The sequence below is a fragment of the Pectinophora gossypiella genome, chromosome 29 (assembly GCF_024362695.1).
Source record: "Pectinophora gossypiella chromosome 29, ilPecGoss1.1, whole genome shotgun sequence".
Lineage (NCBI taxonomy): Eukaryota > Metazoa > Arthropoda > Insecta > Lepidoptera > Gelechiidae > Pectinophora > Pectinophora gossypiella.
The window spans coordinates 3,425,080-3,450,768 of NC_065432.1; the positions used below are offsets into that span (position 1 = coordinate 3,425,080).

The 25,689-nt window shown below is 36.4% G+C and overlaps 2 protein-coding genes across 7 annotated transcripts in view; one reads left to right on the top strand and one right to left on the bottom strand.

Moving 5' to 3' along the window:
• The window catches only part of LOC126379364 (zinc finger X-chromosomal protein-like), a 142,325-nt gene extending 120,729 nt beyond the window's left edge, over window positions 1-21,596 (bottom strand). For 5 of the 6 annotated variants that reach the window (XR_007568320.1, XR_007568322.1, XR_007568321.1 and 2 more), the window contains exons 1-9: window positions 21,356-21,595; window positions 16,220-17,428; window positions 15,643-15,709; window positions 13,666-15,345; window positions 12,163-12,365; window positions 5,827-5,952; window positions 3,277-3,452; window positions 1,636-1,749; window positions 367-487 (exon numbers count right to left, since the gene is read on the bottom strand). Coding sequence is in view for 2 of the 6 variants with exons in the window: in XM_050028080.1 (XP_049884037.1) it covers window positions 400-487; window positions 1,636-1,749; window positions 3,277-3,452; window positions 5,827-5,952; window positions 12,163-12,365; window positions 13,666-15,345; window positions 15,643-15,709; window positions 16,220-17,428; window positions 21,356-21,454 (3,762 nt within the window). In the remaining 4 variants the exon portion in view is untranslated. Of the gene's footprint in view, window positions 1-366; window positions 488-1,635; window positions 1,750-3,276; window positions 3,453-5,826; window positions 5,953-12,162; window positions 12,366-13,665; window positions 15,346-15,642; window positions 15,710-16,219; window positions 17,429-21,355 lie in introns of all 6 variants that reach the window. The other variant, XM_050028081.1, reaches the window with a different exon arrangement.
• Window positions 21,597-21,989: 393 nt separating this feature from the next.
• Window positions 21,990-24,619, top strand: LOC126379548 (28S ribosomal protein S35, mitochondrial). Its single transcript, XM_050028344.1, has 2 exons — window positions 21,990-22,302; window positions 22,902-24,619. The coding sequence occupies exons 1-2, from the start codon at window positions 22,075-22,077 to the stop codon at window positions 23,703-23,705; spliced, it is 1,032 nt and encodes a 343-aa protein (XP_049884301.1). The 5' UTR covers window positions 21,990-22,074; the 3' UTR covers window positions 23,706-24,619.
• Window positions 24,620-25,689: the final 1,070 nt, after the last annotated feature.

A 25,689-nucleotide genomic window follows, 5' to 3' on the forward strand; every position in this document is an offset into this window, starting at 1 on the left:
TTTTTTATTAAAAGGTTTGGGTTTGAGCGGATGAATGATAATAGAATTGCAAAAGCGGTATATAAAGCGAAAGTTGATGATAGGGCTGGCAGAGGAAGACCGAGAAGGACTTACGTTGACCAAATTGGAGAAGTCCTTAGAAAAGGTTTAATACGATCTACTCCGAACCGGCGTGCGTGTATGAAGCGATTGATGAATTTGGAGGAAGCAAGAGAAGTGTGTCAGGATCGAAGCAAATGGAATTCTATAGTCTCTGCTTACCCAGGTGGGAAATAGGCGTGAGTTTATGTATGAATGTATGTTGGGTTTGACTAGAATCTCGGCTGATGGTAAGTGACGGTATGGCTTAAGGTGGCAGATGCTTACCAGGTAAACGTCCCACTCCAGTTTCGGGTTCCACTACGCAAAATCTACATCGTAACCCGTTATTACTGGTAAATGCTCGTCTCGAAGATGCGATTTCACATCATTCGCTTTCCGGAATTGTCTGAAAAGTAAATAAGTTCATCATCACCCTAGCATTCTTCTTCTAATAGAAGAGCTGGATTACCAACCCCATCAACCCTGGTGTCAGGGTTACTATTGAACCGCCAAAGACCCCTGAAATGGCTCATGTAACTACTAACTTGCATCAGTAAGTAGTAACCGGTACCAACGGCTTAACGTGCCTTTCGAAGCACGGATCATCTTACTTTCGAACAATCAGGTGATCAGCCTGTAATGTCCTAACCAAACTAGGGATCACAAAGTGATTTTTGTGATTTGTCCCCTAACCTAACCTGAAGATTTGACAGGTCCGGTTTTTTACAGAAGCGACTGCCTGTCGGACCTTCCAACCCGCGAAAGGAAAACCAGCCCAATACAGGTTAGGTCACATACCTCCGAAAATGCATTTCTCGGGAATGTGGGTTTCCTCACGATGTTTTCCTTCACTGCTGAGCACGTGATAATCATTTATGATCCAAACATGAATTCAAAAACAAATTCGACAATCATTGGCTGGATTCGAACCTGCGACCTCAAAGTGAGAGGCAAGCGTTCTATCAATTGGGCTACCACCGCTTACAAAAATAATAATTTAGTTAATGAGGATAAAATCTGCCTATTTCTCCCATCAGGTGTCGCTACTGTTGAGTGTTCTTAAATTTTTACAGTTCCCCATACTATTTGAGTAAACAAATAATTTTTGTTTTGTTATATTTTTACACTATAACCCTTTGCGCAGCGTTTAACTGCAAAATCATAGAACTATTACTTGTGTCAAATATATAAAAATCACTAAAACTGTAGGTAAATCTTTTACTAAAGCTCAAAATTTCCTTGCAAAGTAAATATAAATAACATTGGTCTTGGGTAATTTATTTTTTACGAAATGGCAACACAGGGCGGGGTGACCTCAGCTGGGCTAACCTTGAAATGTTAGCTGTCACTTTTGAGCATACCTGGTTTGGTCCTGACCTGTACGAAGCCACTGACAATGCCGTAAGCGTGGCCAATTATTGGTCAGCAAAAATTTAGCTTCGATCGCCATCGACTCGCAAAGAAGAAGATACCTGGTTTTGTTATACCATGAGCTGAATCATCCCCATCAGTATTCGTTACGGTGCCACTAACACCCTGTATGTATGTACTTACTTGCCACAAACAGGACAATCAGCTTTGGTCTTCCGCAGTCGATGGACTTGCCACATATGGTCCCACATTTCTTTGATACTCATCCACTTCTTCCTGCAGACTTTACACACATACCTTAAAAGGAAACACATTCAGGGTGTTAGTGACATCGTAACGAATACTCAGGGGGATGATTCAGACCATGATTCTGGGTTAATATCAAGTGGAATTTTCCATCGCAAAAGTATAGAATTGAAAATAATTAAAAAAAAAAACCCTAAAAAAAATCATGAATTTTGCGATGGAAAATTCCACTTTCCACTCAGTATTCGTTACGATGTCACTTACACCCCGTACAAGTACACGATAGCCATACAAGTAGGTATGGGTGTTAGTGACACCGTAACGAATACTGAGCGGGATGATTCAGACCATGATTCTGAGTTGATATCAAGTGAAATTTCCTGTCCGAAAATTCGTAAAAAATTTAGTGTTTCTTTTAATTGTTTCCGTTACATACTTTTGCGATGGAATTTTCCACTTGATATCAACTCAGAATCATGGTCTGAACAATCTCTCAAAGTTTTCGTTACGATGTCACTAGCACCCTGTATATAGGTGCTGATTCCTGTACACACCATCTAATTTTATTTCCGACGACACATAAATGGAACATAATAAGTAGGAATTATATTATGTAAGTATGTGTATTGTGTAGTCTGTTTGTGTTAGTATATATCGCGCGCGCAGCACCCCGAGTCTAGCTCGGTCGGCAAAGTAGTTCAATTATTTCTACCAAAGTATTTCTCCCAGGGGAAATAGATTTCCGTTCATTTCTACTGCTCTAATACAATTATGCTTTATAATATAATGGCCCCGATTCCTGCAGACACATCCTAATTTTAATTTATACGTCACACACCGGACGAGAGGAGAGGAACAGCATAGTATAAGGAAACTAGCGGGCTTAGCACCGTAAGCACGCGACTCTTTCTCGCCGCGACAGAGATCGTCTGTCTCTTTCTGTGCAGTACTGTGAGAGAGTGACGGGTGACGTATGTCGAGGCGAGAGTCGCGCGCTTACGGTGCTAAGCCCGCAGGTATGCTCAAAAGTGACAGTTAACATTTTTTTTGTTTTCCCCGAAGGGTAAGGCAAAGGGAACTATGCCCATACAGCCATGTCTTACGTATTTTTTTTCCTTGATGATTAGTGAAATGATGAAAGGTGATGATGATGAAACCTAAGCCCCCACCCTCGGAGTAGACTCCTACTCCGAACCCCAATTAACTCAAAAGTCCGCATAAACTTTCGAGTTATGAAGCGGCTTCTTGGTACGAAGCGAAAATAGGCAGATACACTTTGTTTATTGAATACTCCGATATAATAACACTCGCGAATGTCTTCCGACTAACTTAATGCGATCATTAACCACAAAACACCACTTCGTATTAATTATTTAGATTATTCAATGAAGAAAGCAACTTTCCCGTTTCCCGCCAAAAATCCGACAGCTAACATTTATTTATTTATTGCAAAGCCACAGGTTATAAAAGGTGTCAAGGTTAGCCCAGCTGACGTCATCCCACCCTGTGTTGCCATTTCGTAAAAAATAAACTACCCGCCAGTGACTTGGATGTATGTATTACTGTGTATTCCCTCACCTGTGTGAAGCTTTGTCGTGGAGGGCCTTCACGTGCTTCCTGTACGTGGAGGCGCTGTAAAAGGTCTTATTACACGGCTCGCACTTGATCGGGTCGGTGGTCTGGTGCATCTCCATATGTCTCTCTATGCCAGCCCTCGAGTGGAACTTCTTGTGACAAATATCACATAGCATGACCTGTAAACAAATATTTACATAATAAACAGCTTATATACGTCCCTCTGCTGGGCACAGACCTCCCCTCAATCAACCGGAGGGGGTATGGAGCATACTCCACCACGCTGCTCCACTGCGGGTTGGTGGAAAAATAATTACTATGGCGATAGAACCCTCAAAAAGTGACTTCCACACCTACTGAATAGTTTGCCTGAGAACATCCGTCTAGAACCAAATAAAAGTAAACATAAAAAATAGACTCGTGTCCTAGCTAATTTTTGTTATTAATTGTTAAATTATTTTTTAAATAATGTGATACATCCATTGAGCTCCTACTTACAAATTACTATTAGATATAAGTTCATATTATTAGTAGAGACTCTTTCCTGCAGACAAACTGTTTAAACAGTTTTGCAGGGCATTTACAAATTGATTTAAAAATAAATAAATAAATTATTATTACATATTTCATCATTAAGATTCATAAGTAAATAAGTTAATCAGAACTTTTTTTTTACAAAAATGTGTAATCTATTCAAGAATTAGCGTGATAATTTATTATAGTTATAATTATTAATCAGCAAAAATTTAGTTTCAATCGCCATCGACTCGCAAAGGAGAATAAGGAGATAGTTATAATGTTAATAAAATATATAACATAGTCAAATTAAAAACCTACACTAAAATACGCGCGTTATAAATTTTACACATGTCACATTCTCTTTTGTCGTATTGGCTTATTTCTTTAGGTGACTTGTTCTATTAAAGAGAAGGCGAACGTCGTGTGTTATAAGGAAGTGAAGGAATTGGTCTTTGATAGACAAGAATGGAGAATGCCACACCGACAAGAGCTTGGTTCATAAATTAGTGATAATGATTTTATAAACATTGATAAAATCAGCTAAATGTGTAGAATTGAGTAGTTTCCTAGGTCAAAGATAAATTATGAAATTCTGATTACTAAATAAAGATACATCTAAAGGTGACACACACACACAACACAAACAGCCTATATACGTCCCACTGCTGGGCACAGGCCTCCCCTCAATCAACCGGAGGGGGTATGGAGCATACTCCACCACGCTGCTCCAATGCGGGTTGGTGGAGGTGTTTTTACGGCTAATAGCCGGGACCAACGGCTTAACGTGCCCTCCGAAGCACGGAATCATCTTACTTTTTTACTAAAGGTGACAAAAATGATTTATTTTTCTATTTAACTTATTTATGATTAACTTATCTTGATTTATCAAGAAAAACAACAACAACAGTGGCTGCAAGTTGTCTTTGATTACTTGTGGTTCTGCCCACCCCATTAGGGATTACGGGCGTGAGTTTATGTATGTATGTATCAAGAAAAACATAAAAGTCCGACATTTTATCACGTTTTTCTATGACGTCACAGGTTGCTTTTTCATACAAATTCTATAGAAATTTTGTTTTTTGACGTTTAGTAAAAAGTAACTGATTTGACTAGTTGGAAATTAGTAATAAGGGTGAGTGGGTTGGGGTTTAGTGGACCGCGATACTGGGGCTATGGGGGTCTATGGCGCCTGCTTGTGATTATTATGTTGTACTTACGCCATAGTTGTGTCTTCTTGTGTTTGGCGAAGTTCCATGGAAATTTCGTGTTTTGATGTTTCATCATCAGCCCATTAACGTCCCCACTACTGGGGCACGGGCCTTCCCTATGGATGGATAGGGAGATCGGGCCTTAAACCATCACGCGGGCCCAGTGCGGATTGATGGTTATTAACGACTGCTAATGCAGCCGGGACCAACGGCTTAACGTGCCTTCCGAAGCACGGAGGAGCTCGAGATGAAAACTTTTTTTTTGTGGTCACCCATCCTATGGCCGGCCTTTGCGAAAGTTGCTTAACTTCAACAATCGCAGACCAAGCGCGTTAACCGCTGCGCCACCGAGATCCTTAATTTTGATGTTTAGTAAAAAGTAAATGAGCTGTTGGGTTGGGGGTTAGTGGACCGGGATACTGGGGCTATGGCTTTTTTTTTGACGTGACTTATTGTAGATTTGCCGCAGATGGCATTAACTACTTGGCCGGACAAATGGGGAGCGCTGAAGGCTCTCACCCGGTACAACGTTTAAGACAACAGGCCTGAGGGTGCCCAGATGGGCGCGAACCTCGGCTCAGGGCGTCGTCTGAGAGGAAGAATATTTGAAAGAATTAATCGACCCTAGTGGGTCGATAGCGATAAGCGCTGAATGAGGGAAATCGTCGACCACGCCGGCGGGGTCGGTATCGGGGTCCTGAAGTATTTAGTGTCGCGAGCTGATTGGCTGCCTCTATGGCTAGAGTAATCGGGTCGTCGGGATCGTATATTACTTCCTTCGGACAGGGTCTATGGCATTTGCATGTGATTATTATGTTGTACTTACGCCATAGTTGTGTGTTTTCTTATGTTTGGCGAAGTTGCTGGAGTCAGAGAAGCATTTGTTACACATCTCACACTTGTACAGCGGCAGCGCTCCATGGTTCCTCATATGCATCCTGTACCCGTCAGTCTGGAACAGATAACATACAACATCACGCATCACGCGTGTATCCCCAAAGGGGTAAGCACTGGTGCTAATTCCTGTAAACACCATCTAATCTTATTTTAAGTTATACCTGTCATTTTCTTATCCGCCGAAAAGGAATGGGACGGATGATTGACGGCTCTTAATTTTACGAAGAATGAGTAAATGAATGAATAACCCGGGCGAATCAATGAGGTATCTCGCTGGTATGCAAACCGCACGCAGACATGGTCTGAATCATGGGATTCTGGGTTAAGATCAAGTGGAATTTTCCGTCGCAATTTTTTTTTAAATTATTCTACAGGGTGTTAGTGACATCGTAACGAATATTGAGGGGGTTGATTCAGACCATGATTCTGAGTTAAAATCAAGTGGAATTTTATGTCGCAAAATTCATGTTTTTTTTTTAGTTTTTTTAAATTATTTTCAATTCTATACTTTTGCGATGGAAAATTCCACTTGATTTCGACTCTGAATCATGGCCTGAATCATCCCTCAAAGTTTTCGTTACGATGTCACTAACACCCTGTATATCTAAATATATAGAAGGAGAAACTGACTGACTAACATATCAACGCACAGCCTAAACGGCTAAACGTAGGCACTTGAAGAAAGGAATTCCCGGGATTCTCACGGGAACGGGAATTAGCGGGAAAATCCTTTTGTATGTGTTGGGGATGCCGGGATATTTCTTCTTCTTGTTTCTCATTAAAACTCGATATTATTTATTGTTCTTTTATTATAATGCTTCTTCATCAAAAATCTTACACCACGTTCTACAATATTTTTCCAGAGAGAGAGCTTAACCAAAGACAATCACTTTCTTATATTATAGAAGTAAAGCGCCATAAAGTATAGCCTATATAATTTAAAGGTTTTGGATGAGTGGACATTGGTCTCAACAATCTCTCCCTCAATGTTCACTCATTACAAAAACATAAACATTATTAAAGAAAACATAAGAAACATATCCCCTATCATAATAACCAAAAATAAAACTTCTAAATGATACTAACATAAACAACATATTCTTTAAATAAACACCCTACTCTTTCAAAAAACAACCAACACCAAAAAAAACTAACTCAATTTACTTTTAAACATTAAAAAAAAAACTAACCAAAATAATTCTTATACTAATCCACAGTCACTAACTTATTTATTTCTCTAATTTATAAAAAAAACATACTTTTTCTAAACAAAATTGTTCTTATACTAACTCATTTCTCTATTTAACTTATTTATTTAATCCTATTTTTTATATATTTATTTACTTTTATCTATTCTAACTTAATAACTTTCTTTTACTAACGCTAAATTCTTCAACGTTTTAAACTTACAACATAATTACATACAACATATTTTACTTTAAGTTTAGCATGTTAATTAACTTACAAAATCTTTCACCAACAAGAGGCTTGGTGAAAACATCAGCAAGTTGATCTACAGTTGAAATATATTTAACAGTGATCAATCCTTCCTCTACCTTTTGTTTAACGAAATTGAACTTTACATCAACATGTTTCAATCTCTTTTGGTCTGGATTTTTAACAGTTTTCATGGTGCTTTGATTATCTTCATAAATTACAACATTTTTAATATTAATATTTAAATCTGACAACAACTTATGTAACCAACATGCTTCTACGGATGCCTCACACAATGATACTAACTCTGCTTCTGTAGTACTAAGTGCTACTGTACTTTGTTTTCTAGATCTCCACGAAATTGTATTTCCAAACAATTTAAATATATATCCACTAGTAGATTTTCTATCACTATCTCGAGCAAAATCGGCATCAGCAAAACCTATCAGAATGTCACAGTCATTTAAGTTATTTTTATAATATATCAAGCTGTAATTTACTGTTTGTTTAACATATCTAAGTACTCTTTTTAAAGCTTTCCACAACTTTAGAGTTGGTTTTGACTGAAATCTACTTAAATATGATACTGATGTGGCAAAGTCTGGTCTGGTGCTTACCATGGCGTACATTAAAGAACCTATCAAAGATCTACATTGGTATTCAAGAGACATATCAATTTCTGAATCATCAAACTCAAGTTTAAAGTTTAAGTCCATCGGTGAGTTACAACCTTTGCAGTCAATCATGTTATATTTTAATAAAACATTTTGTAAATATTTGGTTTGATTTATTGAAATGCACTCTGAATTATTTTGAATGCTAATTCCAAGGTAAGTTAAATTATCAGAACCTAAATCCTTCATTCTAAATTGTGTTTTCAAAAATAACTTTATCTTTTCTATCTCTTTTTCATTTGGCCCAATTATGAGTAAATCATCTACATATAAAAGTATATAGATTTCACCTTTGTTATAGAGGCAGTAATCATTTTGTGAACGGATAAATCCATAATTTGTAATTACTTCAGTGAATTTTTCATACCAGTATTTTGGTGATTTCTTGAGTCCGTATAATGACTTTTGAAGTTTCAACACATGACTTTCTGGAATATCTAGTCCTTGTGGAGGTTTCAAATATACATCTTCATCTATCCTCCCATATAGAAATGCTCCTTTTACATCCATCTGATGGATTTTGTATTCTTTTTGTGCGGCAATAGATAATAAAACTCTCAAGGTTTGAAGCTTCAGTACTGGTGAGTATATATCTTCTAAATTCTCCTTCTGTTGAAAACCTCTTACTACTAATCTTGCTTTGCATATTTCCTCATTTCCTACTTCTTTTCTTGTAAATATCCATTTACTATCCAGTAACCTTTCTTTCTCTGGTTTATGTACAATTCTCCATGTGTCACTATCCTTTAATACTTTTAATTCTTCAGCTACTGCCTTTTCCCATTCTACTTTATCTTCTCTTTGATTTATATCATCAAAATTTAATGGTACGTCTTGTTGACTTGTCAATAGAGCATACAACGCTTCATCTTCTGAACTTAAATCCAATTCATACTCCTCTTGCCACTTTGGCTTCACTATCTTCCTTTTATCTCTCCCTCTTTCTTGTAATTTAATCTCTTTCTTCTCCTTGTTGTCACGTCCTGGTTTTCCATAAATTTTCTTCTCTTTATTTTCCTGTCTTGGCTTTATACTAATTATATTTTCTTCTACTTCACATATTTTTTCTTCACATACTTCTTCTTGACATTCCTGATATTCTTCTTTTTCATCTTCTTTGTCTCCTTCTGTATCATCTAGTTTTTCTTTATCCATATTAAACGGTATATAACAATATTCATCTTCTTTCTTTTGTTTTTCTTTGAATACTACATTTCTCCCAACTATAACCTTATTTGTCTCCTCATCATATAATTTATATCCAGAAGTACTATATCCTATAAATATCATCCTTTTTCCATTATTATCCAGTTTCTGTCTCAACTCTTTAGGAACATAATTATATGCTACACATCCAAATACTCTCATATTCGATACATTTGGTACTCTTCCTTCCCATAATTCTGAAGGGGTCTTGTCCTTTCCCAATGTTGGGCTTCTATTCGTAACATATGCTGAGAATAACACAGCATGCCCCCAAAAGTCCTTTCCAAGTTTAGAATCAATGAGAATTGTCCTCACCTTTTCTACTAAAGTCCTGTTCATTCGTTCCGCTACTCCGTTCATCTGTGGGTTATACGGCACTGTGTGTTGCATCTGTATACCTTTGTCATAGCAAAAATCTTGAAATTCCCTTGATACATATTCCCTACCATTATCTGATCTCAACTTCAAAAGGTTAGTTTGAAAATGATTAGTTGCATAATTATAATAAATTTTGAATTTTTCAAAAACTTCACTTTTGTTTGAAATTAAATATACAATTACAAAATGTGTGTAATCATCAATGAATGTTACAAAATATTTATATCCTTCTTTAGTAGCTGGATTTATGGGACCACACACATCGGTATGTACTAACTCAAGAGGCCTAGTTGCCCTACGTCCTGATTTATTGAAAGGTAATTTTGTCATTTTTCCTACCAAACATGGTTCACATAAAGTATGATCTATTGTGTTATTTTTTAAGTTATCTAATCCATGGACCATTTGTCTCTGTGCAAGTAAATTTAAGTTTTTTAATCCTAAATGACCAAACCTTCTATGCCACAACTGTAACATATCACTTTCATGTTTTGATATAAAGTTACTCTCAATTTCAAATTGTGGAAACACTTTAATAGTGTACAATGAACCCTCAATATTGCCTATCAAAGATAGATAATTGTGTTTATATATTCTCACTTTGCCGTTAGAAAATTCAACTTTGAAACCACTGTTTTCTATTTTAGATACAGACAATAAATTTTTTCTCAATTCCGGTACATAATAAACATTTTTTATAGTAAAGTCAGAACATCTTTGTCCTACATAAGCTTTCACATATATATTTCCAATTCCTACTGCTGTTAAAGTTACACCATTTTTAGCTGCAGCTATAATTTTTGGTTTACTTAATTCCACATATTCGTAAAAATAATCTTTAGTATTAATTAAATGATCAGAGCAGCCAGAGTCAATACACCAAGTTAATGTTTCACTATCATTATTCAATTTTACTCGCTCACCTGAAAATTCCTTGTCCGTTCCTGAACAATATGCACCTTCCTCTGCTGACATGTCTGCAGCAAACGTCTGATTTTGCCATCCCCGTTGTCCGTTACCTGTTCTTCCATTCCCACGAAATCCTCTGTTTGGTCCTTGATATCCTCTCTGTCCTCGTCTAGGTGTATATGATTGTCCACTTCCAGGAGTATATGTCTGTCCTCTTCCAGATGTATATGTCTGTCCACTTCCAGGAGTATATGTCTGTCCTCTTCCAGGAGTATACTGCCCTCTTGACCAAGTTCTTGAACGGCATTCATATTTTCTATGTCCTTCCTTTCCGCATTGAAAACATGTAAAAGCAGTTTTATAATGTCCTTTTTCTATTTTTTCTATTTTGTTTCTTTTTTCTTCTTCACCAAGTAGACGATCTTTCACTATGTCGACTGTAAGGTTGGGCATTGATTCCAGTGTTGTTACAATAATGTCATATGACGATGGCATTGACAACAATATAATATTTATTTTTTCTTCTTCGCTCAATGGACTTCCGGCATCCCTTAGTTGATTAAATAATTTAGATAATGTCAAAAAATGATCACATAGTGGTGTACCTTCTATGTATTTTATGTCCGTTAATTGTCGTCTCAAAAATAGTTTGCTTCTTGTTCCTTTCTTCATGAAATTACTTTCCAATTTTTGAATCATATTATAGGCTGTGTCTTCATCTTGAATGTAATCTAAATATGTGTCGGCCACTGCGCCAATTATTATGCTTTGAGCACGTGCTTCAGCTTTTGTGTTTTCTTTATTACTCGCAAACTCGATATTTTTTATAGCATCCAAACATTCATTTTCTCTCAATATTGCGCTAATTCTGAATTTCCATACTGCATAGTCTTCGCCGGCAAATTGTCTAATATTACAATGAAATTTCTGGAATTCCGATGACGCCATTTTTCCTTATTAGAATCTTGTTGATTTTCTTACCAATTTCTCGGAACTACGCTCTGCTACCACTGTTGGGGATGCCGGGATATTTCTTCTTCTTGTTTCTCATTAAAACTCGATATTATTTATTGTTCTTTTATTATAATGCTTCTTCATCAAAAATCTTACACCACGTTCTACAATATTTTTCCAGAGAGAGAGCTTAACCAAAGACAATCACTTTCTTATATTATAGAAGTAAAGCGCCATAAAGTATAGCCTATATAATTTAAAGGTTTTGGATGAGTGGACATTGGTCTCAACAGTATGAAAAATCTAAACCACTTAAGATAGACGCTTGAAATTTGGCATGCAGGTACCTTAGTTAACTTAAAGCTTAGTTGCAACAGGATATTGCAAAATTCCCACGGAAACGGGAGTTAGCGGGAAGAAACCTTTGTATGAAAAAATCGAAACCGCGTAAGATAGATGTTTTCAATCTAGCATGCATGCATACCTTAGTAAATATAAAGTTTAGTTATGGCTGTATTTTGAAAAATGGGAGTTAGCGGGGAAAAAATTATATGAAAAAATGAAAACTGCATAATTTAGATGCTTGAAATTTAATATGCACTCCCACACCCACAAAGATCTCTCTTTTATAACACGCCACGCGGACGAAGTCGCGGGCAAAAGCTAGTCCCCTATATAGTTGTGAGCTTATGTTATATTGTATGTACCTTGTTGAACTCCTGGTGACATAGCTGGCACCGCAGCACGAGTAGGCCGCGCGACGCGTGCGCATTGTTCGCCGCCGCGTCCCTCAGCAGGTGCTCTATCAGGTGCCTCTTCACATCGTTCCGTCGGTCGAACTTTCTCGAACATAATGCGCACTTCTTGTTGGTATCGCTAGTGCGCGGCTCTAGGGGGCTTAAGAGCATATCTGTAAAAAAAAATGCATTTTTTTATTTTTAATCTTATATGTTTATTACTCTCACATCAACACGATAATTGGTAATTAACAATAAAACAAGATTAAGATGCAGTTGTTGGTGAGAGAGACTGGGGTCTGTGAGAAGCGTTGGCTTGTAGTACAGAACCCTAGGCTCCCCCCTCGGATGATTAGTGTCTATAGCTACTTATATATATACAGGGTGTTAGTGACATCGTAACGAATACTCAGGGGGATGATTCAGACCATGATTCTGAGTTAAAATCAAGTGGAATTTTCCGTCGCAAACTTCATGTTTTATTTTTAATTTTTTTTTAAATTATTTTCAATTCTATACTTTTGCGATGGAAAGTTCCACTTGGTATTAACTCAGAATAATCAGATGAACCATCCCTCTCAGTATTCGTTACGATGACACTTACACCCCGTACAAGTACATACGGTAGCCATATAAGTAGGTATGGGTGTTAGTGACACCGTAACGAATACTGAGGGGGATGGTTCAGACCATGATTCTGAGTTGATATAAAGTGGAATTTCGTGTCAAAAAATTCATGAAAATTTTTCTTTTCTTTTTAATTATTTTCCGATCCATACTTTTGCGACGGAACTTTCTACTTGATATCAACTCAGAATCATGGCCTGAACCACCCCTCAAAGTTTTCGTTACGATGTCACTAACACCCTGTATAGTTTAATATAACACAAATTACAAGAAATGAGATTTGATGATACATAAGACAAAAATTTTAAAAACATAATAAATCTTTATTATGTCGCCCCAATGGCATCCTAAAGGCATTATCAGATAAGCCAGATTGCCCTATTTGGAGGCACTGGAAAGCGATCCATGTGACTTTTTAATTTCATGTGCTGCGCGTCTGTGTGTAATGTAATCTGTGTGTATCTTTTTATGGGCATCGCCTGAAATAAATGCTTTTTATTTTTATTTAATTTATTTCAAGCAAATGTATACCTAATGGGGCGGGCGGAGACACAAGTAATCAAGATAACTGGCAGCTACTGTTGATATAATGTCCTGGATTATAGAAGCAACCATCTACACACACACGCACACAAACGCACGCGCCCGCACGCATACACACACAGATAAATTTTGAAACAGCATAGATTGTTCATGACTTAGGAATAAACCATTAACAGAATTAGTGCCGACGAAGTTCAGAAAAATCGACCTTATTTTTACTATGTACTATGGATTTAATTGATGTGAAGCCGGGGCGGGTCGCTAGTGTAATATATACTATTCTTTAAAGAAATAAAATCTTACCTAAAGTCATCTGCAAGCTTTCAGGCGGTAGCACCGTTTCCCCCGGGGAATCACTTCTGGCAACCGGTTTCTTCAACAGGCTTCTGTTTTTCACCACCGATTTCTTCACATCACTGTTTTCTTCACGCAGCTTTAGATGCCTCTCCCAATGCGGGAAGAAGTCAATATGTCTGACCTTCTCTGAACATGTCTTGCATTGGTAAAGTCCTGAAGATTTTGATGTAACGAATGATGAGTCATTCAAAACTTGGACTTTTAAGAATGATGTCCTTATGTGGCCCATGATATGAGTTGAGACCTCACTTGCGTTCTTATAACTCTTACGGCATTCCGGGCAAGTGCCGATGCATAATCCGTGCTTTCGGAAATGAGCTGCATAAGACATTATGTGGGTAAATTTGTCGTTACATTTCGTGCATACGTATTCTTTCCGCGTCAGCCTTTTGTCTTCTCTGTATTTAATTGAGTCGTGCTTCTTCCTTGGGCACACGTTATCGACGTGGGATTTAAATGCTGCGTATATTCCTAAAAACGAACACCTGCTACAATGGTAAATCTTTCTCGCACTCTTTGTGTAGCTTGAAGTGTTAGCTGTAACTGGAATGGTTAATCTGGATTGTTCCGAAGTCACGCGAATCTCCGGTTGTGGATTGCGATTGGCTTCATCGTTCTCGACAGTTTCCTTTCTAGATGTTTCCGAATCAGAGTTTTTGTAACGTTCTGTGTTCATTTCGTAACAATGATCCAGTTTTATTATATCTTCGTAATCATCGTCTGACTCCTCTTTGACAACCAAGTCTTCGCTCATGCAGATTCCAGAGAGTTCTATAGAGCCACCACGTTTTGATGCTTGAAACACTTTTGACAATTCAGCCAAGCACGCCTCGTGTTCCGCCATAATATCATTATTGTCTTCATCAAATTCTTTGTAATCTTCTTTTTCTTCCTTTATTACAACTTCTGTTTTGATTTTAACATTCCCAAATGTTGTTTCGTGTTCATTCAAATCAGCTTTGGCCTCGAACATATCTTCATCCATTATTTCTTGTTTGATTTCAACAGTATCTTGTGAAGAGTCATTTATTTCTATAATGTCCTGGACGTTTCTATAATCATTATCTTCTTGCTTAAAATTATCCTCTAACTTACTATCTTTATCTATTATTTCTTGCTTTATATTTACTGTATTTTGTGATAAGTCATTCTCTTCCATATATATTTTTGTATCATTATCTTCTTGGTTTGAGCTTTCCGTTATAACTTCTTGTTTTATTTTAATTGTGTCTTTTGTATCATTTTCTTCATTGGAATTCGTATTAGCGTCGATAATTTCTTCTTTTATATCCATTGTGTCTTGTGACGAATCACCCGCATCTCCGATGACACATTCGACTTGTACGTCATCAATAACCAGTACATCATCATCATCGTCATCTAGTATAGCATGTTTTGTGTCAATTTCTGTGTCATCTAACGACGCACAAGTGTCGTCCACTTCGTATTTAATTGGACAATTGCCTTGAGAATTCTCAGTTTCTGGAGCCATTTTAAATTTAGTTGTTTTGGCTATTTGGTTGCCGGTAAATGTGTACACTTTACCCGGGCCTGATTTATTTACCTTCATATAACCGTCATCTTTAGATTCGACTTTCGCGTCTGCTGGCTTCTTGACAATTAAATCTGCAAAATCAATGATTTTAACATGTTTACTGTGTATGAACCACATATGTGACAGTAAATTTGAAACTGATACGTGTATACCCCACATATGGGACACGCATGTATTAGTTTCTTTATTGTATGAGTTGGGGGAAAATCCGACGGGAGGCTTTCTGATTGTTTTTTTCTTGCTATAATGTGTCTATGTACATAAATTCCAATGTGTTTATCGAACACGACATACAATTTATAATCTGTGCCTACTCTAAATTTAATTATAGGTATTTAAATCATATTATGTATAAAGTGTGTACATACCATCATTTCCGTCAAAAGGATTGCGAGCTAGCCATTTTGAAGTCATGCATGACTTTGGCACTATCATCTGTAAAAATTATTTCAATGAGGGTCTTTCCAGGGTAAGTTCCCCAAAAACAATATAGATGGCGTTGTGCAGTTTTAATATGAAATTTACCTATTGTCTCATTACTCGGGTACATAATTAATTTTACAAAAATACAATGTAAATGGTAGAAGCATATACATATAAAAAATAATAATTTAAAATATGATGTTCCATCCTTCTTTTTTTGCTTTGACCTTCTATTTTTGCAAGATTTTACCACGCAATTCCCCGTGTTGCCGGTTCGGCGCCTAATCGCGCACTGTGGTAAAGTACTGTCAACGTTGTAATATTAACAGTAACTTTGCGTCCAACTTTTTGAGCGCTGATGTTCAATCTACGGTAGTAGTAATAAAAAAAACGTTTAACAGAAGCGGCTGCTTGTCTGAACAACCGGTTACCGGTTAAATACAGGTTAGGTCACTTCCGACACGCTATTCCCTGATGTTTTTGAAGTTACATTAAATAATTTATAAAAGCATAGGTACTTACCGCTTCATACAAGTCCTTTATCTTATTTTTACCGGGATGCTGTAGAATTCTATGCCAATACATGTCTTCTCTCGATTTAAATAACGCTGTATCTGAGCATACTCTACACTTGTACGCGAGGACGTAATTCTGGGTATGCACCAACATATGCTGAGGTTCTTTACACTGTGACACCAGCACTATGTTACAAACTTTACACAAATAATTCTTCTTCGTAAACTTCTCGTGGGCGTCCCGCAGCGGTTTTGTCTGGAACGGTCTGTTACAAAACTTACATCTCTGACCGCCGTCCTTGTGACTGCACATGTGCAGCGCAGAATGTAATATTGGCACATCGCAACGGCTGCACCTTTGGAACGCTGGAAACAGTATAGGCAAGTCCGACCTGGGCGAATGATTCAGCATCATATGTTCTAAATAACGTTTGCTACTTAAACAGGCAACGCTGCATATCGTACATGTCCATAAGGATTCCGTAGCCATCTCGTGCTCGAATATAATTTTCTGATACCGTTGACAGACTCCTTCATGTTCGAATAATGCTGCACAAGATGGTTTTCTGTGCAGGCAACCTAAACATACATACATAGCGTTGGTCGGCAGTGTATTCCTTGAATGTTTTTCGAACTTCTGTAAGCATTGCCAACAATTGCCTTCAATCTTGACCTCACTCAAGCTTACAGGCGGTTCTCCTTTCCAAGCAATTATGTAACAATCATTCTGTGCTGTATCAATATTGACATTTATATCCTCATGCTGTAAAATATGGTCACGGAATGGAGTCAAATGCCACCAGCCTATTTTGCATATATAACATTTGTAAGCGACGATTGCGCGACGAAATTTTGATTGCAATCGCCAGAACTTCCATTCGGTTATAGCATTTTGTATTTTTATGTCATAGTCTGATAACTGTACTGCTTGAGTATATTTGCCCCATTGGTTTCGTATGTCAATTTCTAAGATTTTATCAGCAAGAGATGTTGTTGTACTCATCACCTTCTCCATCTCAGAACGAAGTTCCGTGTTAGTTAGAACTGCAAAAGTCCTTTTTTCTATTTCTTCTGTTGGTGCCTCCATTTGTTCCACTTCTACTTGGACGGAGAAATTCACAGAAGTGCTCGGCTCGAAGTCTGGCTCTTCATTGATTTTGTCTTTGATTTTATGGAACATTGATTGGTTAAATTGCTCCTGTGTGACTGTTGTTTTCTGAAAAATAAAAGAACAATATTGGTATGACAGTTATGTACTTTACCTTTTTTCCCTCTCTAACTTGTGATTGGTTTTCATGCATGCCCTCCCATTGTTGGGATGCCTGCATGTAGATGTGGGATTCTCTTAAAATGCATAAATGTTTTTGTCATAATTTTAATTATCATAATCCTTTTTGCATAACGTTTTTTAGCATAATAGTACTTTCCCATATTAACATCTAGGAATACTGGTTTATTAGGAATAACTTATTTTTGGAGTAATATTTTTTGGACTAATAAATAGGTATCCATAGTTCTTTTTTAGAATAGTAGTGTTTTGTCATAATTTTTACAAGGCATAACAGTAGGTTAGGGTGCAGCGGGGGTGGCCCTTGGGCCACCCCTACGTCGCCAGCATGTTTATCTTACACTCAAAAGTGTACTGAATGATGACCAACAGTATGTGATAGTGTCAAAAAATATAAAAAGTCACAATCATGAACCAAATGCAGCCAGGGAAAAAGTAAGTTTCGAAAATGTTCAAAGTTGTGCCAAAACTTTTCTTATTCGGAGTATAGTTTTTATGCTTATAATAATTATGCTTATATATCATTATTGTCATTAATTATTATGCTTGTAGTAGTTATGAATTTCAAAATTGTGCTTAAAAATTATTACAAATTAATACTATGCGTAACTAATAATAGGCCAAGTAACAGTATGCCATGGTAAATTATTACATAAATTTTTATGAGTAAATATAGAGAACCTGTAGATGTACCTACCTCACCTATTGTATTTATCATCATCATCATAACATTCCAACCGTCGCTGAAGAGATCAAAAATTACCAAAAGAAACATCTAGAGCGACTAGCCGATCATCCGAATCCCCTCGCATCAGAGCTTATAGACCTCGTAAATGTGGTGAAACGACTGAAGAGAAGCCATGTCGTATAAAGTGGGAGGCTGTGACACTGGTTGTAGCTCCTGACACGTCATCTATCCACTCAACAAAACTGCTTATAGTCTAGAGGACTGATTGTAGTTTAAACCAAGAAAAAAATCATCATCATCATTAGGCCTTATATGTCTGATGTCAGCTTAAAGCGCCTTTTTGATGTCATTTTCTCAACTAAACTTCAATTTCTGTCCATTTTAGGTAAAATATTATTTACATACATACATACAGGGTGTTAGTGACATCGTAACGAATACTGAGGGGGATGATTCAGACCATGATTCTGAGTTGATATCAAGTGGAATTTTCCGTCGCAAAAGTCATGATTTTTTTTTAATTTTTTAAAATTATTTTCAATTCTATACTTTTGCGATGAAAAATTCCACTTGATATTAACTCAGAATAATCAGCTGAATCATCCCCCTCAGTATTCGTTATGATGTCACTTACACCCCGCACAAGTACATACTGTAGCCATACAAGTAGGTATGGGTGTTAGTGACACCGTAACAAATACTGAGGGGGATGATTCAGACCATAATTCTGAGTTGATATCAAGTGGAATTTTCAGTCGGAAAATTCATGAAAATTTTTATTTTTTTAAATTTTATTTTTTGTTCCATACTTTTGCGACGGAAAATTCCACTTGATAACTCAGAATCATGGTCCCAATCATCCCTTAAAGTTTTCGTTACGATGTTACTAACACCCTGTATATAAACAGAGACTATGGATTTCCATTTGCTTCGATCCTGATATACATCTCTTGCTTCCTCCACAACTTTTCAACTTTTTTTTTCTTATTGCTTGCTTGCTTTTTTCTGAGTTCAATAAAGTTTTTTTTTTATATAATTAATGCCAACACGGTGGCTGCTGAGCTGGTAACCTATCACTATACACGTAGGCCATACAATATGAATCGACTATTTTTAAGAATTAAATAAAAAATGTCATATTTAGAATTAAAAGGGATGTTTTATTTAAATTATTATAAAGATTTAAACAAAAACACAAGTGCAGTGACGGACATGCATTAGCTTATGCTGCTAGTGTATTTAAATATTAATAATAATAATCGCCATTAATTATCCTTCTATAGTATTCCCTCTTACTTTCTGTCTGTTTGCAACAATGTCATGATTTTTTTTTCTTTTTTGTGCCCAAACATGCGATCGGTCGACTGACCATAAGCAGTTTTGATGGTTTGGTTTTAGTAACGTGCAGGACAGGCCCCCTCATTAGAAGGCTGCCTTCATTAAGGTGCTACTGTATGTTATCCCATATGTGCGTCCTTTTGAGGCGTCTCATATAGTGGTTGTCACACTTGTCACTTAAACTCCGGGCCAGTTTGTTTTGGTGATGACTAATTCGATCTCTGTATAGCCTTGTGGTGGTGGCAATTTCTTGCTTTACTGTGCTATCCTAAAATCTATCTGGTTATACAGTATAGAAATTTGGCCAACTGGCTGTATAGTTCAAAAACAGTGAAAATAACAGAACAAATCTAATGGCAGTTAACAAGGACAAAAAAAACTATGATAATGAAATCTGTGTGCCTTCGGGCAAAGGCCTCTCCCATTCTTCTTTGTTGTGCACTAATCTGGTCCAGGTCTTAGTGTTTCCAGCCATTGAAATTATTTCGTCGGGCCACCTTTTAAATTGCCTACCCCTGTTTCCCTTATGGCCTCTAGGGTGCCATAGTGTAGTATATATATATATACATTTTAGTATTTATATAGTTTATATTCATTTACAGTAAATGCTGTGTGTGTTAATTACTTTGTGGTTCCTAGTTTGGTTAGGACATTACTGGCTGATCACCAGATTGTCCGAAAGTAAGATGATCCGTGCTTCGGAAGGCATTGCTGGAAGGCTGTTGGTCCCGGATAATACTTACTGATGTAAGTAAGTAGTCGTTATATGAGCCATGTTAGGGGCCTTTGGCAGCTCAATAGCAACCCTGACACCAGGTTTGATGAGGTTGGTACTCCACATGTAATTGGCAAGAATATAGCAAAACATATGAAAGAAACGATTGATGAATGTAGAGGAAGCAAGTGTGTCAGGATCGAAGCAAATGGAATTCCATAGTCTCTGCTTACCCCGGTAGGAAATAGGCGTGAGTTTATGTATGTATGTATTATAATGTAATGTTGTATGTGTATTTAAATAAATAACTACTATCTCCGAATCATTTTTATTTATTTTTTTTATTATCTCCGAATAATACCAAGTTCAATTATTAGGTTTATAGAATAGACTAGAAATTGTTTTTTATAAAAGTACACCACAAACAAAAACAAGACAATACATAAATATGTTCACAAAACATTTACTTAAAGCGTAGAGGATGTTCATTAGAATGATCATAAGGTAATCACCACCTGTACATTACTGTATGGTGACGTAATATTTTTAAGTACTATGACGTCGACGTTAGCCGTTGGTCCCGGCTGTTAGTCGTTAAAACACCACCAACCAGCAGTGGAGCAGTGTGGTGGAGTAAGCTCCATACCCCCTTCGGTTGATTGAGGGGACGCCTGTGCCCAGTGGGACATATATAGGCTGCTTATGTATTATGACTTATCGTCGTTTTAGGTACGTCTTTGTATTTTTTTGCTATTATTAGCCGCCCCTAATAGGCTGCTCTATGCCAGGGTCTAATCGGCCTTAAAAGTAAATCCGCCACTTAACTTTAGAATGCAAATACCAAAAGCGGCTGCAAAATACATCGCTCTTCTGTCGCTTTGTTATGATAATAGCACGCATTCAACACGTTAACAGATAGAAGGTTACTAACCAAAACATCCACATACAACGTCCATTACGGATTTTGTACGCTATTTGAATAATAAACACGTGTTTATCATAAGGCAATACCAAATAAAATTGAGTAAATAAACTTTTTCCGTCATACCTACATCATGGGTAGTCTGAACTTTCATTTCAGAAAATGGCCGATTGACAACACAATACTACCTACCTGCGTATCCAAACTTAATTCAATGTCGTCCTCATATTCTTCAAAGTTCCGCGGCACTAATTTAAGCTTGCGACTCGACTTTTTATCTGATTCTGCCATTTTAACACTTTAATAGTCCATATTCGTTTAGAACACAATAATAATTCACATAATAAAATTAAAATAGCGGAGGTACATGAACTTTTTTCATCTGTAGCTGTCGAAACAACGTTGAATGTTGCACGCAGCATGCAGGCAGCTGACTGGTTCTTCATACGGTACGCTACTGAATTGAAATGATAATTTATACGATCGTTGGTAAACTAAACTAAACCCTATTGTTAATAACACTAGTGCCATGCGAAACAATTATTCAATCATTTTTTTCAAGTCGAATTATACAAAACCTTACATTTGTGAAGCTCGGTACATGCGTAATAAAAAATATTTTTTGGTTATTTTACAATTATTTTATTACAAAATGAATGGTATTATTTTATTAATTAAATTATAATCTGCGCTGTCCATGATATCGAAGACACTAAAGATTTTTAATTTACGAAATAGACCGTTAGAAGGAAGAGGGAATAAAATTCAGCAAAGAACTCATGGACAAGGCTGTATGGATTGTATTCTCTTATCTTTTGCATATAGGACAAATAAAAACAACGACAAATAACCTAAAAATGGAGCACAACATCCTATAAGTATTGTAATTTTTACGAGAAAAACATAACAAAATGAGTGTTTTCATCAAGCATTACAGGCCTGGTAGCCTTGTCACAATTTCTAATATCAAAATATGGCGTTACAACTCTACAAAGGCTGAAAATTCTCTGAAGAAAGACAATGAGGAGGAGGAATTTAGAGTGCTTGATATATTGAAGAAAAGAGAGCGGCATCAGAGGAAGATTACTCGGAGGGCTGATATACAGCCTGATAGAGCTGACAGGATGGCCGTTGATCAGGTAAATAAATTAAAATACGGAATTATAAGAGTGGTAGTATTTTCGTTTTTCTCAAATGAGAAGGCAACACAGCTGTACAGCCTAAAACACACAGAATTATAGTCATCCTTGATTTCGGCAACGGCTACTGGTGAGCTTGTATTGTGAACTCAAACATGGACTTCTAAACTCTATTTTGGCTGTAAATGCTTGAACAATGTTCACAAGTTACGTGTATGGGGAAATACAGGTCATAATAGAAACTATGGTAATATTGATAATTCACTCAACGGTTTAATAATAAATAGATTATAAACAATAAAATATGTTCTACTACTAATGATTATAGTTCTATTACCTATAACATTGCATGAAAGTCACTACATTATATTTCTTTTTGAAGATTATTTATTTTTATTATTTTTTTTTAATTTTGATGGGTTTCGTTTATTTCAACATAATAATGATATTGAATTATAAATTTTACCTTTTTTTGCTATCCTGGGGAGTGGGATCAAGTAGGCTAATTGACAAGAAGTTATCTTTGTTAACTATCTTAAATAAATAAAGTTGATATAATTTATGAAACAATATTAATTGTGTTTATTTTTCCTTTCTAGAAATGGGGCAATGTGTGGCCCGGTCCGAAAACATTTCACCCATCATCAGTCCCGCTGCCTCTCCGCCAAGGTTACGTCCCCAAGGGCCAAGCTCCACCAGGCAAGAAAGCTAATGCTGAACTTATGAAGATTCCGAATTTTCTCCATTTAACTCCACCGGTTATTAAGATGCAATGCGAAGCTATTAAACAGTTCTGCACAACATGGCCTAAACTGCTTAATTCTGAAGAAGCAATCGAAAAGCATTATCCCTTGGAAGTCATTACATCAGACTACTGCCACGGAAGTCCGTCTATAAGGAACCCGTTAGCCCGAATCGTTACACTTAGAGTCAAACTATCATCGTTGAATTTAGACAAACATGCCAGAGACAAGTTCATACGCTTAGTAGGTGATCGTTATGATAGCACAACTGATTTGGTAACGATTACAGCAGACCGTTGTCCGGTTAGGAAACAGAATTTGGACTATGTCAACTATTTATTGACTGCTTGTTACCATGAAGCATGGAATTTAGAAGAATGGGAGAAAGAGAAGACAGAGGATGACATGGAATATTACGATTGGAATAATAATGCTTCGAAAAGAAGTCTCGTTAACTGGTATATGGCAACGAAGAATGAAACAAAATCGTTAACAGATGAAGAGTATAAGAATTATGATATTTCAACGATACCAAACGCAGAAGAGTACAAAAATGCTGTATCAAGTTATATGAACGACGGGGAGAGTGATGCCACAGTAAAAAATTACGGCACAGCAGTTAGAAAGTTGTTAGGGTTGCCAGAAAGAAAAAATGTTTAGCAAGTACATTTAGTACATTTACATAATTTAAATCAATAGTTCAATTTTATAATTTAGATAAATATAAATGGTCTAATATTAAATAGCCCTTATTTTAGACATATTTAAAAATATTTTCACATATTTTTTTCCTCAATACCATCTGAAGGCTACATCAAAACTATTCATCTAAAATAAAAAAGCAATATTGCTATTTGACATTTGCACATATAAAAGTCAGTGCATAATGCAAACAAAATGTCAAATAGCAATATTGCTTTTATAGATGAATTTGTTTGTCTTTTAGCAAGGTTCTATCTAACCATGTAATTAGGTTTATTGATTTATTTATGTGTGTGTATGATTTATTTAATTATGGAATTGAACTATAGATTAATTTGCAATAGTTATGTAAAGTAACAAAATACTTTGTAATTTGTAAAATAAATATTAATATTAGTATTTATTTTGTTGTTTTTATAAATCAGCATAACATAAGCTCACGATTATGTACCTATTGGGGTAGTCAGAGGTACCTACATCCATCGCAAGATGAAGTAAGCACCCACACCTCACCAAGCTTTCTGTTAGACCAACGTGATAGGTGAGCGGTATCGCCGTCTATAATGGTTGAGCCAACTGTGTTAGTGAAAACTGCACTTAACAAAAATTAATAACTCATTTGTGCAATGAGGGACTTTGATCCAAAAAAATAAATAAAATTATTATCATGGGTTGTGAGGTGGAATACCAACCTCATCTAACCTGGTGTTAGGGTTGTAAAAAACGGAACGCACCAATCTATTTTTAATTTTAGTTAGTCATTTCTGCCACTACGTGTAACTGTGGCGCTAGCGTCAATGCAATAATATCGATGTCATTTTTCTTAAGTTGTACGCCATTTGTGTGGAATAATAAAGTTTACTTTAAATCAATCTCACCGAGTTTGCACTCACATTCTACTCCTCACCTTATTCAACAAGGGTTATGATTGAGCCGCCAAAGATTACTCACATACAACAGTAAATAGTAACCGGTACCAACGGCTTAACGTGCCTTCCGAACTGATCATCTTACTTTCGGACAATCAGATGATGTGCTTGCAAAAAAAGAAATTGATGGAGCTGTACAATATCGCCTTCGTTTATCCATCTAATTTCTGGGATAACAGACATATGCATCTTTTATCTTTGTTTTTGAGTAAGTATAAATGATGACCCTTGTTATTAGACCCAGGCACAACACATCTTCCTTCCATTATTATGCTATAAATATCTGATCTAATCTCTGATTTAGTTCTGTGCAATAAATTATATTTGATTTGATTTGATCTATGTATCAAGTTAGAATTATTGTTTATATATTCCTCTGCCATTAGGTGCATTATCTTTTTGAATAATTATGTACCCGAGCAATGAAAAATATGTAATTATCACGTTAAAAGTATACAACGCCATCTATATACAGGGTGTTAGTAACATCGTAACGAATACTCAGGGGGATGATTCAGACCATGATTCTGAGATTTAGACAATTTTGTGCTTATTTATGAATCCAAAGGCTTGGTTTTCCCATGCAAAGATAAGTCCTTTAAAACTGTTAGCTCGGTCGAATGGAAATTATAATAAATACAGAGTATTAGTGACATCGTAACGAATACTGAAGGGGATGATTCAGACCATGACTCTGAGTTAAGATCAAGTGGAATTTTTCGTCGCAAAATTCATGTTTTTTTTATTATTTTTTTTAATTATTTTCAATTCTATACTTTTGCGAAGGAAAATTCTACTTGATATTAACTCAGAATAATCAGATGAATCATCCCCCTCGGTATTCGTTACGATGTCACTTACTTACACAAGTACATACGGTAGCCATACAAGTAGGTATGGGTGTTAGTGACACCGTAACGAAAACTGAGGGGGATGGTTCAGACCATGATTCTGAGTTGATATCAAGTGGAATTTTCAGTCTGAATATTCCTGAAAATTTTGTGTTTTTTTTA